This window comes from Spinacia oleracea, chromosome 4, assembly GCF_020520425.1.
Source record: "Spinacia oleracea cultivar Varoflay chromosome 4, BTI_SOV_V1, whole genome shotgun sequence".
Classification (NCBI taxonomy): domain Eukaryota; kingdom Viridiplantae; phylum Streptophyta; class Magnoliopsida; order Caryophyllales; family Amaranthaceae; genus Spinacia; species Spinacia oleracea.
In genome coordinates, this window is record NC_079490.1 from 169,893,130 (window position 1) to 169,906,334 (window position 13,205).

Sequence of the window (13,205 nt, forward strand, 5' to 3'; positions counted from 1 at the left end):
AAAGTTTATTAATTGTGTCCATATTTTGTATATTTATCACCTAAATTAATGAAAATTTAATGCGCGTTTTCAAAATTTCTTAACCCGTTGATCGACCCGAACCCGAAAATTCTGTGTCTTGAACAAGCATTTGTAAATCTGAACCCGAAAGTGACCGACTCTATTCAACCTGAACCCGATAATAATTTTTTACAACCCCGACCCGACCAACCCGTTTGACGAGTCCGGATCCTCTAGAGTTATAATAAAACTCTACAAGGTAGAGTTAGATCTAAACCATACATTTTAAAATCAATGGCTCATATTAATGAGAAAAAATAGGGGGAATTTTGGAAAGATAATATATGAACCATTGATTTTTCATTCAATGGTTGATATGTTCAAACTCTACCTTATAGAGTTATTTTAGAACTCTAGAGGATCCAAAACCCCGTTTGACATGTCTACTTCTAATCCATATTGCATAGACACTAAAAAACCCTATTGAACAATATCTATTACAAGTTAGCCAAACCAGTTACACATGCAGGTTTTCGCTTGAGTCAAGCACACATATTTCGGGGATGACAAAGTTCGACCTTGTGACCTCCAGATCACAAGGTGAGTTTCCTATCAACTTAATTGGTTGGTATCACATCCGATATTATATATTATAACGTTATACAGAGTAAGTTACTAACGAAATATATGTACTTGTTATAACGGAAGCAAAGAAAGGTTAAATAACGTAAATAAAGAACGCAGAGATTTAATGTGGTTCAGTAACAATGTGTTAGCTACGTCCACGGACAGAGGGGAGGAAAGTTTTATTGATCTTGAGAAATACATATTACAGAATACAACTAGGTTATGGCCTAGAGATTTTATATAGTACTCTCTAGACAGATACGGAAAGCCCAAGAAATAGGCTCAAAATATATAACCCTAGTCCAGAATAACAGATACCGAGATCCCCGTGTACGTGCTGAGACAGTGGGGCGCTGTAGTAAGGGGTTTGGCCGATTCAAGGCATTATTCTTACCATACTCAAAAGATATTTTATCTTATTATTTATCTAGTTGCTTATCAAGAGAAAATGAAAAGAGCAAAAATATAGGTCGAGTAATATCATTAGATAAACATGAATAGATAATGCACCTACTCCGTACTGGATTTTGCATCATCAACCGCGTTTAATACCAAAAAAATTCACGGCATTGATCAACCGCGTTGTCCCCCTCAGATAGTGATAACTTTAATTTTTTTTAAATTTTTTTTGACATCACAGATCAGACAAGAGTCCAAGTCTCCAAAACTGTGTAACTAATACGTAACATTTGGTAAGTTTTTATAGTAATTTAAACTATTTATTAAATTTGTTCTAAAAACTATTTATTAAATGCACTAGGTGTACCTTATGACTTATGCGCATATCATTACAAAAATCACATGGCTTTTGCACCACTAGTAGGGTTTAATGATTAGATCATTGATTGAACATTGTTATGTTAGGGGATTAATTAGCTGTAGGTTGATTACAATTGCAAGCACTAAACACCCATTTTAAATACGTTGCTAATTAATTAGTCAGCTACTTATATGCATGATAGACCCTCACCCTATATTGGGTCCCATCTGCCATTAGGTTTTTAATGCGGTTAGAAAGTATCCTCAAAATTACCTAAAAATTTATGGTCCGTTTGGTATCATTTTTTGTGTCAAGTTATCTATTTTTTACAAAACTAAAACCAAAATATGAAAACCACTAAAAGTAGTTTCCAGTTTTCAAAATCGACCTAATTACTATAGGTATGACTATTTTTTGATTCATAATTCAATCTAAATCATATGACTTTCAAAACCAAATAACCAAAAACTCCGTAAGAGTGAGTTTACCCCAATGTTCAATCTCAAAGTTCAAACTCTATTATACCAGTTTAATTTCCACTCATTTTCACCCACTTCGTATTTTAATATGAGTTACACTTTTTAAAAACAATCGTATTTCAATATGAATTACACTTGCTAAAAGAGTCATGCTTAATATGAGTTACACTTTCTTTTTTTTGGCGTGTCATGGTCGTCACTATCAGCTATATTAATCTTTTCTTTCACTCCTATGGTCCAATTACTTACACCCTCTTTTTCCCACAATCAATAATTCACCCATTATCGATTTTTTACAATAGATAATAACTCACAATCCTACTTCCATCTTATTTTAATAAAATCAAACCATCTTTCTAAAACCCTGTTGCTTGTCAAACTGTAGCTCATTTAATATACGGAGGGAGTACCTACTTTTATTTTTGTTATTCAGACTTACATAAGACTCTCGCTATTTTCACACGTTATCCCAGACTCACCTGAACTTTTAAAATAATATATTATGTATACATCTATTTTTGGTACATTTTCTAAATAAATAAAAAATTAATTAAGTGTGACGATGTTGTATAATTTGATTTAGTTAGAGAAAAAAGTAAAGTTTTGAGTGAGCCCTGGTATTTCAAACCTACTTTCACACTTGTTGTAGACAAATAATCTTTTACCACAACAACCCAAGAATTTGGTACAAAACTCACCTCTAAATTCCACTCCAAACTAAGGATAAACTCACCCTAATATGTAAAATTATTTTCAATTATTATCAGCAAATGTACTAATAACAAGATTCGTAACCAAAATTATCAAAAAAAAAAATGTCTAGTAGCATAACTTGAACCTAAAAAAAAATGTCTAGTAGCATAACTTGAACCTGCCATAGCCTGATAGCCGTACAAAACCTATGTAGGCTTGCCCAAATATTTGCTGGCTCTAGCAGTCGGTGCGAGCAAAGCCCATGTGCACCGCTGCCCACGTTTGTCTTATGGCTAAGTGGCTCCAATACTTCTTGTCCTCACCTAGGCCATTACCTATTACCATATCAATTACTTCCCCTGTTCATTTTTACTTGTAACGTTTGTCATTTTCACGCATGTCAATGCATACCTTTGATCATTAATATCTTTAGTTCTCTTTAAGCAAAAATTATAAAAAGTTAATATTTTGAAAATACATATTAAGACGAATCTAACAAGATCCAACATAACTATATTTTATCTTATGTTTAAATCACCAACAATGATCAAAGTATAATATGTGAATAGTGTAAAACACAAACGTTGCGAATATTAAAAATCAGAGGAAGTATAAAACTTGACTTATTTACTGCCTCTAATACACCAATTGCATGTTGGTTCAGTGTTGATAGGGGTTGTACTTGGTAGGAAGGACCGTGTGCTCGATTCCCGCAACAACAATTGTGAAGAGACTAGAACCTATCCACTCAAAACTTGCCCCGTATTCGGATTATCCCTAAGGGTGAATCGGGTGGTAACACCAAATAAAAAGAAATTACTGCCTCTAACATTTGATTTAATGCCTTTTTCGGACATTATCACATTATCTCAACTCCGCATCCTTACTTCCTTAGGAAAGGACTGAATTATTTAAAAACCAAATATTTCTTCTCACTCAAATGCGTAGTAATCCAACAATAAGTATATTATCTTCTTAAAAGATAAATTTTTAAATTGATAAACTCACCAGGCTATATACAAGCCTATATAAGAGTATAATTATAGAGATTGATCACACATTAGGAGGTTGGAGTAGGCTTAGAGATACCATTACTAAGACCAAACATTTCTTCTTACTCAAATGCGTAGTAATTCAACAATAGGTTATTATCTTCTTAAAAGATAAATTTTTAAATTGATAAACTCAACAGGCTATACACAAGCTTGTAAGAGGGCGATATTTGAAGCCATTGTAAGAGTATAATTATAAAGATTAATCACACATTAGCCCGACGGAGTTACATCTACCAATTGGTAATACGTGCTAAAAGTATTATCTTTGAACTTAGCTTGAAATTTCAACTGTTAAGAAGTAGATTATATGGAGTCGTATACTTCCTCTTTTTTTTTAGATTACGCAATTCTTTAGACACGTTTGCTAATGTACGCTTTCAAACATTAATATCTTCAATTATGGATTAGAAAAAATTATAAAAAGCTTTTTAAAAAAAAAATATATTCATTGAGACGAATCTAGCACGCTTTTTTTCCATTACAAATCACAATAGAAAGTTAAATAAACTTGTGTAAATAGCGTTAAAATCAACTCGTATCAATCTAATAAGAAACGGACGAAGTATATCATTTTGAATACATTGACTTTTTTTCAAGTTCTAGGCGAAAAAGCTGAGTCAGATATGACTTAATCAAGTTCTCAAGGATTTAACAGAAATTATCCAAATGAGGAATTCTATTATCTCCTTATCATTATCGTCATCAACCTAAACCCTTAATAATCATCAGAAATTTTCTCTAAAACATTAACAAACTCTATTTCTTGGAATCTCGGGTTAACAAAAAAAAAATTACTTACCTCAAATAAGCAATAATTATCAAAAAAAAAAATGTTATAAGTAACGTGGAACCTACGTGTCATTTTTGGAATTATTGCAATTACACGTGGCGAAACTCTCATCTAACCTTCTCCATAATCCCCCACCTTCTATATAAAGCCACCAAAATTTCCACAATCAACACAAACACCAAAATTCCTAGCACAAAATAAAATTTGTTGTTATTATTTTCCTCTGTTTTTCTATCTCCTCAAATTTCATTAAAAAAGAAGATCCTGATTTTGAGCTTTTTGGTGATCATTTTAATCCATTGAATTTCTAAGCACCGATTTTATCGGATTTACGAACAAAATCAAGGAAAAAAGAAAAGGAAATGAAGGAAATTCCAGGAAACCCACTTCACCTAAAATCTCTAAACCATATATCTCTTCTTTGTCATTCAATTGAAGAATCCATTAGTTTTTATCGAGATGTTCTTGGCTTTTTCCCTATTCGAAGGCCTGGTTCTTTTGATTTTAATGGAGCTTGGTAATTTTTTTTTAAAACTTCTACTGTCGTATATTTTTTAATATAAATAATGGGTTTTTTTGTACGGAGTAATTAAAAAAAATCGGTTTTTAGAAATCGGAAAAGTATTTTGAGAATTATCGTAATGATTTTGGTTTATGGGTTTGTTTTTATTTATTTGATTGTTGATTTTTTTAAAATTTTGATTGATTTTTATGGGAAATGCAGGCTGTTTGGGTACGGAATTGGGATACACCTGTTACAAGCGCCAGAACCAGAGAAATTGCCGAAAAAAACAGAAATTAATCCCAAGGATAACCACATTTCTTTCCAGGTAAATATTTTTCCTATTTAAAATCTCGACATAATTCATAATTAAAGATAATTTTTAACTTTTATGGATTACTCCGTAAATACAATACGGAGTATGTAGTAATGTGAGTTCTTATTTGATCCGTGTCAATAATTTTTAATAACATGAAAATATGTATTGATAAATCTTCCAAAAGAAAACGGTAAGAACATTTAGGAGGAGTAGTACTTATTAATTATTATACCCTTTAATTCAATTCAAGGTTACATTTCTTTAATTATTATTGTAGCTTACTTAAACTAGAGAAAGTGCTATTTTAATTTTTAAGTATGGTATGTCACACCAATTACTCACATACGTGAATGTTAACTAGCTTAGTCCGTTATTATGGGAATGTTAACTAGTTTAAGCCGTTTATCATCAATTCAATATTTTTACTATGAAATATTTTTACTATGAAAATATGTAAATAAAGTAATCAATATAAAGAAGAAAACAAATTAAAATATTAAGATTTTCTCAACTTTTTTATAACATATATAAAAGAATATATAAGTTAAATATTTTAATTTTCAATTTAAATCTCGACACATAAGCACACCATATCATCATGGTGACACGGCTTAAAGATCGCATGTTGCGACCTTTAACATTTTCGAGTCCTTAAATATGCGATTGAATCCCGTTATTATGTGAATGTCAACTAGTTTAAGCCGTTTATCTAATTTCTTAGATTCTTAGACATGAAATTGAATTCTGTTTATGATAGTTTAGAGTATATCGATCTAAAAGGGACTAAAGACAGGTGGGCTTGGGCTAGGCCCACCCATTTTTGTATCCTTCTCAAAAACAAATCAAAAACAAAAAAATGTTTTGGTGAGGATGCACCTAATAATGTTTTCCCTTGGACATACACTCTTATGTTTAGTTTTACGTAGCAATCACAAACCTTAAACACATTACTGAAGATGTGACGTGTAATGTGTTCAAGACCTCAAATACTTCGTATCCGTTTTGGTCTTAAACCACTACTATTAAGGCTCTGTTTTATTCGCCTAAATATGAATAAAATTAAAATGTGAATAAAATTAATTTAACTGAACCTTGTTTGAACTTATTTTACCTAAATTTATATTATTCGAATTCTTTTACCGAAAAACATTGAGTTATGAGTTTTAAATGGTCCGAAAAACTTATTATTGCCAAATACTAAATTTTATTAAATCAACACGGCAAGAATTTGTATCTTTAATGACAACCTAATTACGACGAGTCAAAAATTCCATCGTAAAAGACATTTGCGACGAAGCTAACAACCAAACAAAGACGGGAACAACCGTCGTAAATATCTTTTACGGCGGATTAACGACGGGATTTTCCATTAACGATGGTCTCTTTAATGACGGGTTCGCGACAGGAAATCCCGTCGTTTTTGATACAATTTCTTGTAGTGTGGGCTGGTACCAGCCCACGCCCTATCCAACTCCCGAGGCCCGAGCCCAAGCCAACTCGGTCTACGCGAGTGTGTGTCCACCAATACACTCTTCCACCTTCTCAAATAAGTCTTACACTCACATTCCAGTATATAAACAAGGAGAAAATGGGAAACACTGAAATAATACAAGAAACGTGATTTAGATTGAAAAAAAATCAAAATATAGAAAACCAAATTGTATTTACATTCAGCTGGCTAACTGACTTGACTTTTATAAGGTTCACAGCTGTACATCTAAAGAGACAAGAGTTAAGTCCCTATCTTCTGTTAGGAGTTGGTTCATGAATATGATACTGAATTAACATGCTTAATGTACGGATATAGAATTAATGTATATACTCCGGAATATTAACATGCTTAATATGGGAATATCTTAAGTAACCTTTATTTATTTATAGTAATATGACATCCATTATGGATTTATGGGGAAAATTCAGGGGAAAAATACTATTTCTAAGACAAATGAATTATGAAAAAAATCGAGATTATTTTTTATATACTACACTAACAAATAAATGCGTGGAATAGAAGTTCCCCTTCCAATGATGAACTTAAAGGTATCGAGTTCGAGTAAATGTAGTTTGCATGGAGCAATCCATAGGGTAAGACGTTACAATCTGCAAGATTATGGATGTTAATTATTGAAGAATGTCATTGTCTTGCTGATGTTGGAAATTGAAGCCTTAAACCATAAAATTATTCCTAACTAGATTAGGTCCCGTGCAGTCACGAAAATTCTAAAATTATTTGACCATTTTTTTTATAATCCGTACATACTCTATTCAAATGAAATATTTATATACATAACACGGTTCATAAAAAAGAATACGGAGTAGTAAATAAAATAATAAAGATTTATAGGAAAATAGTTTTGGCAGGAATATTTTGTAATAGGAAGTGACACGTGTTATTCCTAGTGTCTGTTCTATAATCTAATAGATAGATAATAGATAGATTGTCACCTTGTATGACTAAGGGTCGTTTCAAGTTTCATCAACATATATACAAGTCACAATTAGTTACGTATTGGTCCATAAATCAATTGGAAAAAGAAAGTTGTACGTAGTATGCAAGATATATATGAAGTTTCTAGAAAATTACGGAGTACGTACTAGTGTATATCTGTTAGATGAGTCAGCGACAACTCATGCTTTGATTGCATATTTGATGGTCCTAGTCACAGGGGTACTCGAGATATTTTTTTGAATTTAAATAACAAAGTGTTGATATTTTTTTGTGTACAAAATGACAAAGTGTTGTCATAAATCTTAAAGTTTGACAATAGAGAAAATTTAAACTTACCATGAAGTAATTAAAAGAGGCAAATTTTGTTTAAGAGGTGCCTAAGTACGTACAAGGGGAGGATCTCTCACCGGGGCTATTAGGGGCATATACTTAGTATAAGTTATCAAGTTAAAATATACATATAATATGCTGGTGATATATTGTTGAATGAATATATGTTCAGTAAGATATTAAAGTTTCAAACTTTGGCCCTTTATAAATTTTTGGTCAAGATCTTTGTTCTCGTAAATTTTTGGTCAAGATCTGACACCGTGTGTAAACATGTTACATACTCTTTTGTATAGGCTTTAGACATTTAACATTTAGTAATGTTTTTATCATGACATTAAAGGGTAAATGAAGGGATATTTGTTTTGGCTAACTCTTTTTCTAAAGGGTTTTGCTCTTTGTTTTTTGAAGGGTTGAGCCAGGATCTCGGATCTTCATTGATCTTTGATACCATATTATTTTATCGGGCTACATCAAGGCCCGCATCGGAAAAGAGGATGGACCATACATAAGCCTGGTTGGTTGGTCGATCCTCAAATCAATTAAATACATTTGACTTTGCTTAACTTTTGAGTATAAAATGTTTGAACTCGAACTTAGTCGTTGTTGAGGATAACGTAGTTATCCTAGTTAATAGAATATCATATGAGACAGAGTTATGTACGTTATCCTCAACAGTTGCTACCCTATATATAGAATGGACGCACTAGAAAATGATCAAATAAATATACATGAATTTCATATGTATTTATGTAGTGAATTTATGTTTAAAACAATTGTTGTTATGCAGTGTGAAAGCATGGGAGCAGTGGAGAAGAAATTGAAGGAGATGGAAATAAAACATGTAAGAGCACGAGTCGAAGAAGGCGGTATCTACGTTGATCAACTCTTCTTTCATGACCCGGATGGTTTCATGATCGAGATTTGCAACTGCGATAACCTTCCCGTTATTCCCATAGGAGGAGAGCTCGTAAGATCTTGTTCAATCGTGAAGTTCGAGCTCTTGCAACAACAACAGCAGACGCCTAGTCCCGTGATCCAGCAGTAGATCGATCGTATTATTGGGACCAATGAAGGAAGAAAATAAAAATATGGCACGTATCGATTGACCTAGGTCGATTGATACGTCAATGTCGAAAATGTGGACCATTTTGGGTTCATTTTGGTTAAGTTTATAGGGAGATCGATGTTTGTGGTGTTAATTATGTATCAATGTAAAGAGGACTTTTACAAGTACAAGTAAAAAGCTTTTATTTGCTCTATATGGGTTTTGTGGGTGTTATATTCTTGGGAGGGATTACTTCTTTTGCCCCAAAATTTGGGGGGGAAGATCAGAAGTCACTGTTTTGTAAGATCCCAAAATGAATGAAATATGTTGTTCTAGTGTTACTTTTGTCATTTAATTTTCAAGTGAAAGCGGGTTTTTTTTGGAATTGATTTTGGTACACCAGAAAGAGCACAGTTTTTCGCGTTTTACTCACCAGAAAGAACGCAGTTTGCTGAAAATTTATTAGTGGTTTCTTATCATGGAATATAAGTTCGGACTTGTCCACCACCTTCTTCGAGTCGTGCTCGGACAAGCTTTATTTCCATCTCCTTTAATTTCTTCTCCGCTGCCTCTATGCTTTCACCATAACCAAAATTGTGTACACATAAATAAACTACATATATATGTTTGAGCATGAGTTGAAATTATTTGTGTATTGTATTGTATTTTGCTACATATTAGTACTACGTATAATGTTTCAAGTCTCGAATATCTCTCGCTTTTAAGTGTAAAAAAAGGTAGATGACGTAAGCAGAATTTACTACCACGTACATTACACTAACCAACTTAGTTAGTTGACATATGCTTATATCAAAGATTGTGAATGGCCTTAGATGTTGAGCCCATGAACAACTAAACATAGTGATCAAGTTGAAAAGGGAGGCCTTTTGTTCATAAAGTTTTGTTAATAGTATAATTTGAGTAAGTAATATGACCGCAAATTTTTGGCTATACCCGTGTATAGCCAAAGCTGGCTGTACCCCTATCCAAAACGATGTCGTTTTGTGTTGTTTAAAATGAACATTAATATACTGGTACAAAAATGAACATTTACTATTCCGGAAATGAACATTTATTTATTTATTTGGAATGAACATTTACTATTTTGAAAATGAACATTTATTTATTTATTTGGAAATAAACTACAAAAATGAACATTTACTATTTCGGAAATGAACATTTATTTATTTATTTGGAATGAACATTTACTATTTTGGAAATGAACATCTATTTATTTATTTGGAAATAAACAATATAGGCGCTTGTAAAAACATAAAAAGACCAATGAAGTGAACAATTTCATTATGAACATTAACCATATATTTATTGTGAACAAACAAATAAACAAGAAAAAACAAATAATTCAACAAAAAAGAACAAACAATATAAAAAAGAACATAAAATTTCAGAAAAAAGAACAACCAATACAACAATTATGAACACTTTTATGATGAATTTTAAAGCCAACATGAAAGAACAAACAATACAACAAGAAAGAACAAATACTGGTACAAAAATGAACATTTAGTATTTCGGAAATGAACATTTATTTATTTATTTGGAATGAACATTTACTATTTTGGAAATGAACATTTATTTATTTATTTGGAAATAAACTACAAAAATGAACATTTACTATTTCCGAAATGAACATTTACTATTTCGGAAATGAACATTTATTTGGAATGAACATTTACTATTTTGGAAATGAACATTTATTTGGAAATAAACAATATAGGCGCTTGTAAAAACATAAAAGACCAATGAAGTGAACAATTTCATTATGAACATTAACCATATATTTATTGTGAACACACAAATAAACAAAAAAGAACAAATAATTCAACAAAAAAGAACAAACAATATAAAAAAGAACGTAAAATTCCAGAAAAAAGAACAAACAATACAACAATTATGAACAATTTTATGATGAATTTTAAAGCCAACATGAAAGAACAAACAATACAACAATAACTTTGATGAATGAATTTAAAAAACAACAAGAAAGAACAAACAGTACAACAAGAAAGAACAAGCAATACAAAAAGAAAGAATAAAAAGATTAATGAAGAGTTTAATTATGAACATTAACCATATGATTATTATAAACAAACAAATAAACAAGAAAGAACAAACAATATAAAAAAGAACATAAAATTCCAGAAGAAAGAACAAAAAATACAACAATTATGAAAATTTGATGATGAATTTAAAAAACAACAAGAAAGAACAAACAGTACAACAAGAAAGAACAAACAGTACAATAAGAATGAACAAACGGTACAATAAAAAAGAATAAACTGTCGACAAGAATGAACAAACAATATGAGCGCGTCGTTTTAGGGGGTACAGCCAGAGCTGGCTGTACCCGGGTACAGCAGTTAACGATTGTAATATGACAATTAAATTTGGATGACAAGAGTACTACTGGCCAAACCTTTGAGCTTGGTGGGCCGGTTTGTCCAATCTATCCCATATGAGTTGGGTTAGGGTGGGCTTAAAATCTACCGAGTCTAGAAAACTTTACGTCATCCCCTAAAGTTTGTAGTAAAACAATATAGCGTGCGTTCCGTTTACTTGATTTTCACACCCTTTTTGAACTTATTTAACCTAGACTTATTAGAATTCATAAAAACTTATTTTAGCTATAAATTATACTTAGTAACGCTTACTTTTTCTAAACTTATTTGTCTGAATATATATCTGAACGTGTTTTTCCTGAAATAAGGTGAACATAATATACCAGTACACTGATTAATGATGAGTGTTCAAGATATTTGCTCAAGAATTTTTCTTTTAATTTGTTTACTTGCTTTGATAGTTTAACTGGGGACGTTGTGGTCGGTCTGCCCTCTCTGATTCCGAGGGGCAGAAACAACAGAAGATGTGAGCTTCAGACCAATGTCCCCAGAAGCAAGGAGTACGCTCACGTGTTTTGATTGTCGAGGAAAAAAAAGAAGGCATCCAGCTTTTTGGATAGGGCGTTTCGTACTCCAATCTGGTCATGAGTTTCTTCCAAGATACAGAGCCTTGATCACCGGCCTAAACCTTTGGGTAGGCTATGCGGGGCAACCTTAGGCAATGCGTTTGCCATGTCACCACCTCTAACCTACCCACCTGATATTATGAGGCATGGTCTAATAGTTATGTAAGTATCATACAGGCTAATAAGAGATTAGTTGCTTTGATTCACATTCTTTTTCATCCCCACCCAATTATTTTAACAAATTATTCAAAAAAATTGCATGATATTTATTTGACTGTCAAATTACATGCCATATCATTTATCTTCTATCTATATGCGATATGGTCAAAAGACTCACAACTAGCAGCGCGTCTCCTGTGAGACCAGTCACACCATCAACTCGATGGTGTGACGAGCGCGAAACCAATAGCGTACCTCCCCTAAAACTATAAAAAAAAGTAACAGATCTAAACTATAGAAGTAACATACCTAAACTAAAAAAGTACCTCCTCTAAATTTATATATAAAAAAAAGTAACATGTCTAAACTATAGAAGTAACATACCTAAACTAAAAATGTACCTTCCCTCAAACTATTTCGTATAAGAAAAAGTAACATGTCTAAACTATAGAAGTAACATACCTAAACTAAAAAAGTACCTCATCTAAAATTATAAAAAAAAGTAACATGTCTAAACTATAGAAGTAACATACCTAAACTAAAAATGTACCTCATCTAAAATTATAAAAAAAAGTAACACGTCTAAACTATAGAAGTAACATACCTAAACTAAAAAAAAAAAACCTCTTCTAAAATTATTAAAAAAAAAGTAACATGTCTAAACTATAGAAGTAACATACATAAACTAAGAAGGTATCTCCCCTAAAACTACTTCGTATAGAAAAAGTAACATGTATAAACTATAGAAGTAACATACCTAAACTAAAAAAAGTACCTCCTCTAAAATTATAAAAAAAAGTAACATGTCTAAACTATAGAATTAACATACCTAAATTTGCAAGTGTGAACTGGTCTCATCATCAGTTGATGGTGAGGACAGTCTCATATAAGAATTTGGGCACAACTAGATGTTCTAACCTAAGAGTAGCTATAAATTTGTGTATTTTTCTTTATAATCTTTTATTTTTGGGTGGTTACTTTAGTTAAAGCAAAATAAAATATTATATGTAT

The 13,205-nt window shown here is 31.7% G+C and overlaps 1 protein-coding gene across 1 annotated transcript; it reads left to right on the forward strand.

The window, feature by feature from the left end:
- The first annotated feature begins 4,567 nt into the window (after nucleotides 1-4,567).
- LOC110805376 (glyoxylase I 4) lies at nucleotides 4,568-9,390 on the forward strand. The gene is made up of 3 exons (XM_022010965.2): nucleotides 4,568-4,921; nucleotides 5,129-5,234; nucleotides 8,792-9,390. Exons 1-3 carry the CDS (start codon nucleotides 4,767-4,769, stop codon nucleotides 9,047-9,049), a joined length of 519 nt encoding a protein of 172 aa, XP_021866657.1. The 5' UTR covers nucleotides 4,568-4,766; the 3' UTR covers nucleotides 9,050-9,390.
- The last annotated feature ends 3,815 nt before the right edge of the window (nucleotides 9,391-13,205 follow it).

Bases quoted from the DNA above. Each gene is read 5' to 3' on its own strand.
- LOC110805376 (XM_022010965.2), top strand. From the start codon at position 4,767: ATGAAGGAAATTCCAGGAAACCCACTTCACCTAAAATCTCTAAACCAT. The intron at 4,922-5,128 runs GTAATTTTTTTT...TGGGAAATGCAG, and splicing joins TTTGATTTTAATGGAGCTTG to GCTGTTTGGGTACGGAATTG. The intron at 5,235-8,791 runs GTAAATATTTTT...GTTGTTATGCAG, and splicing joins ATAACCACATTTCTTTCCAG to TGTGAAAGCATGGGAGCAGT.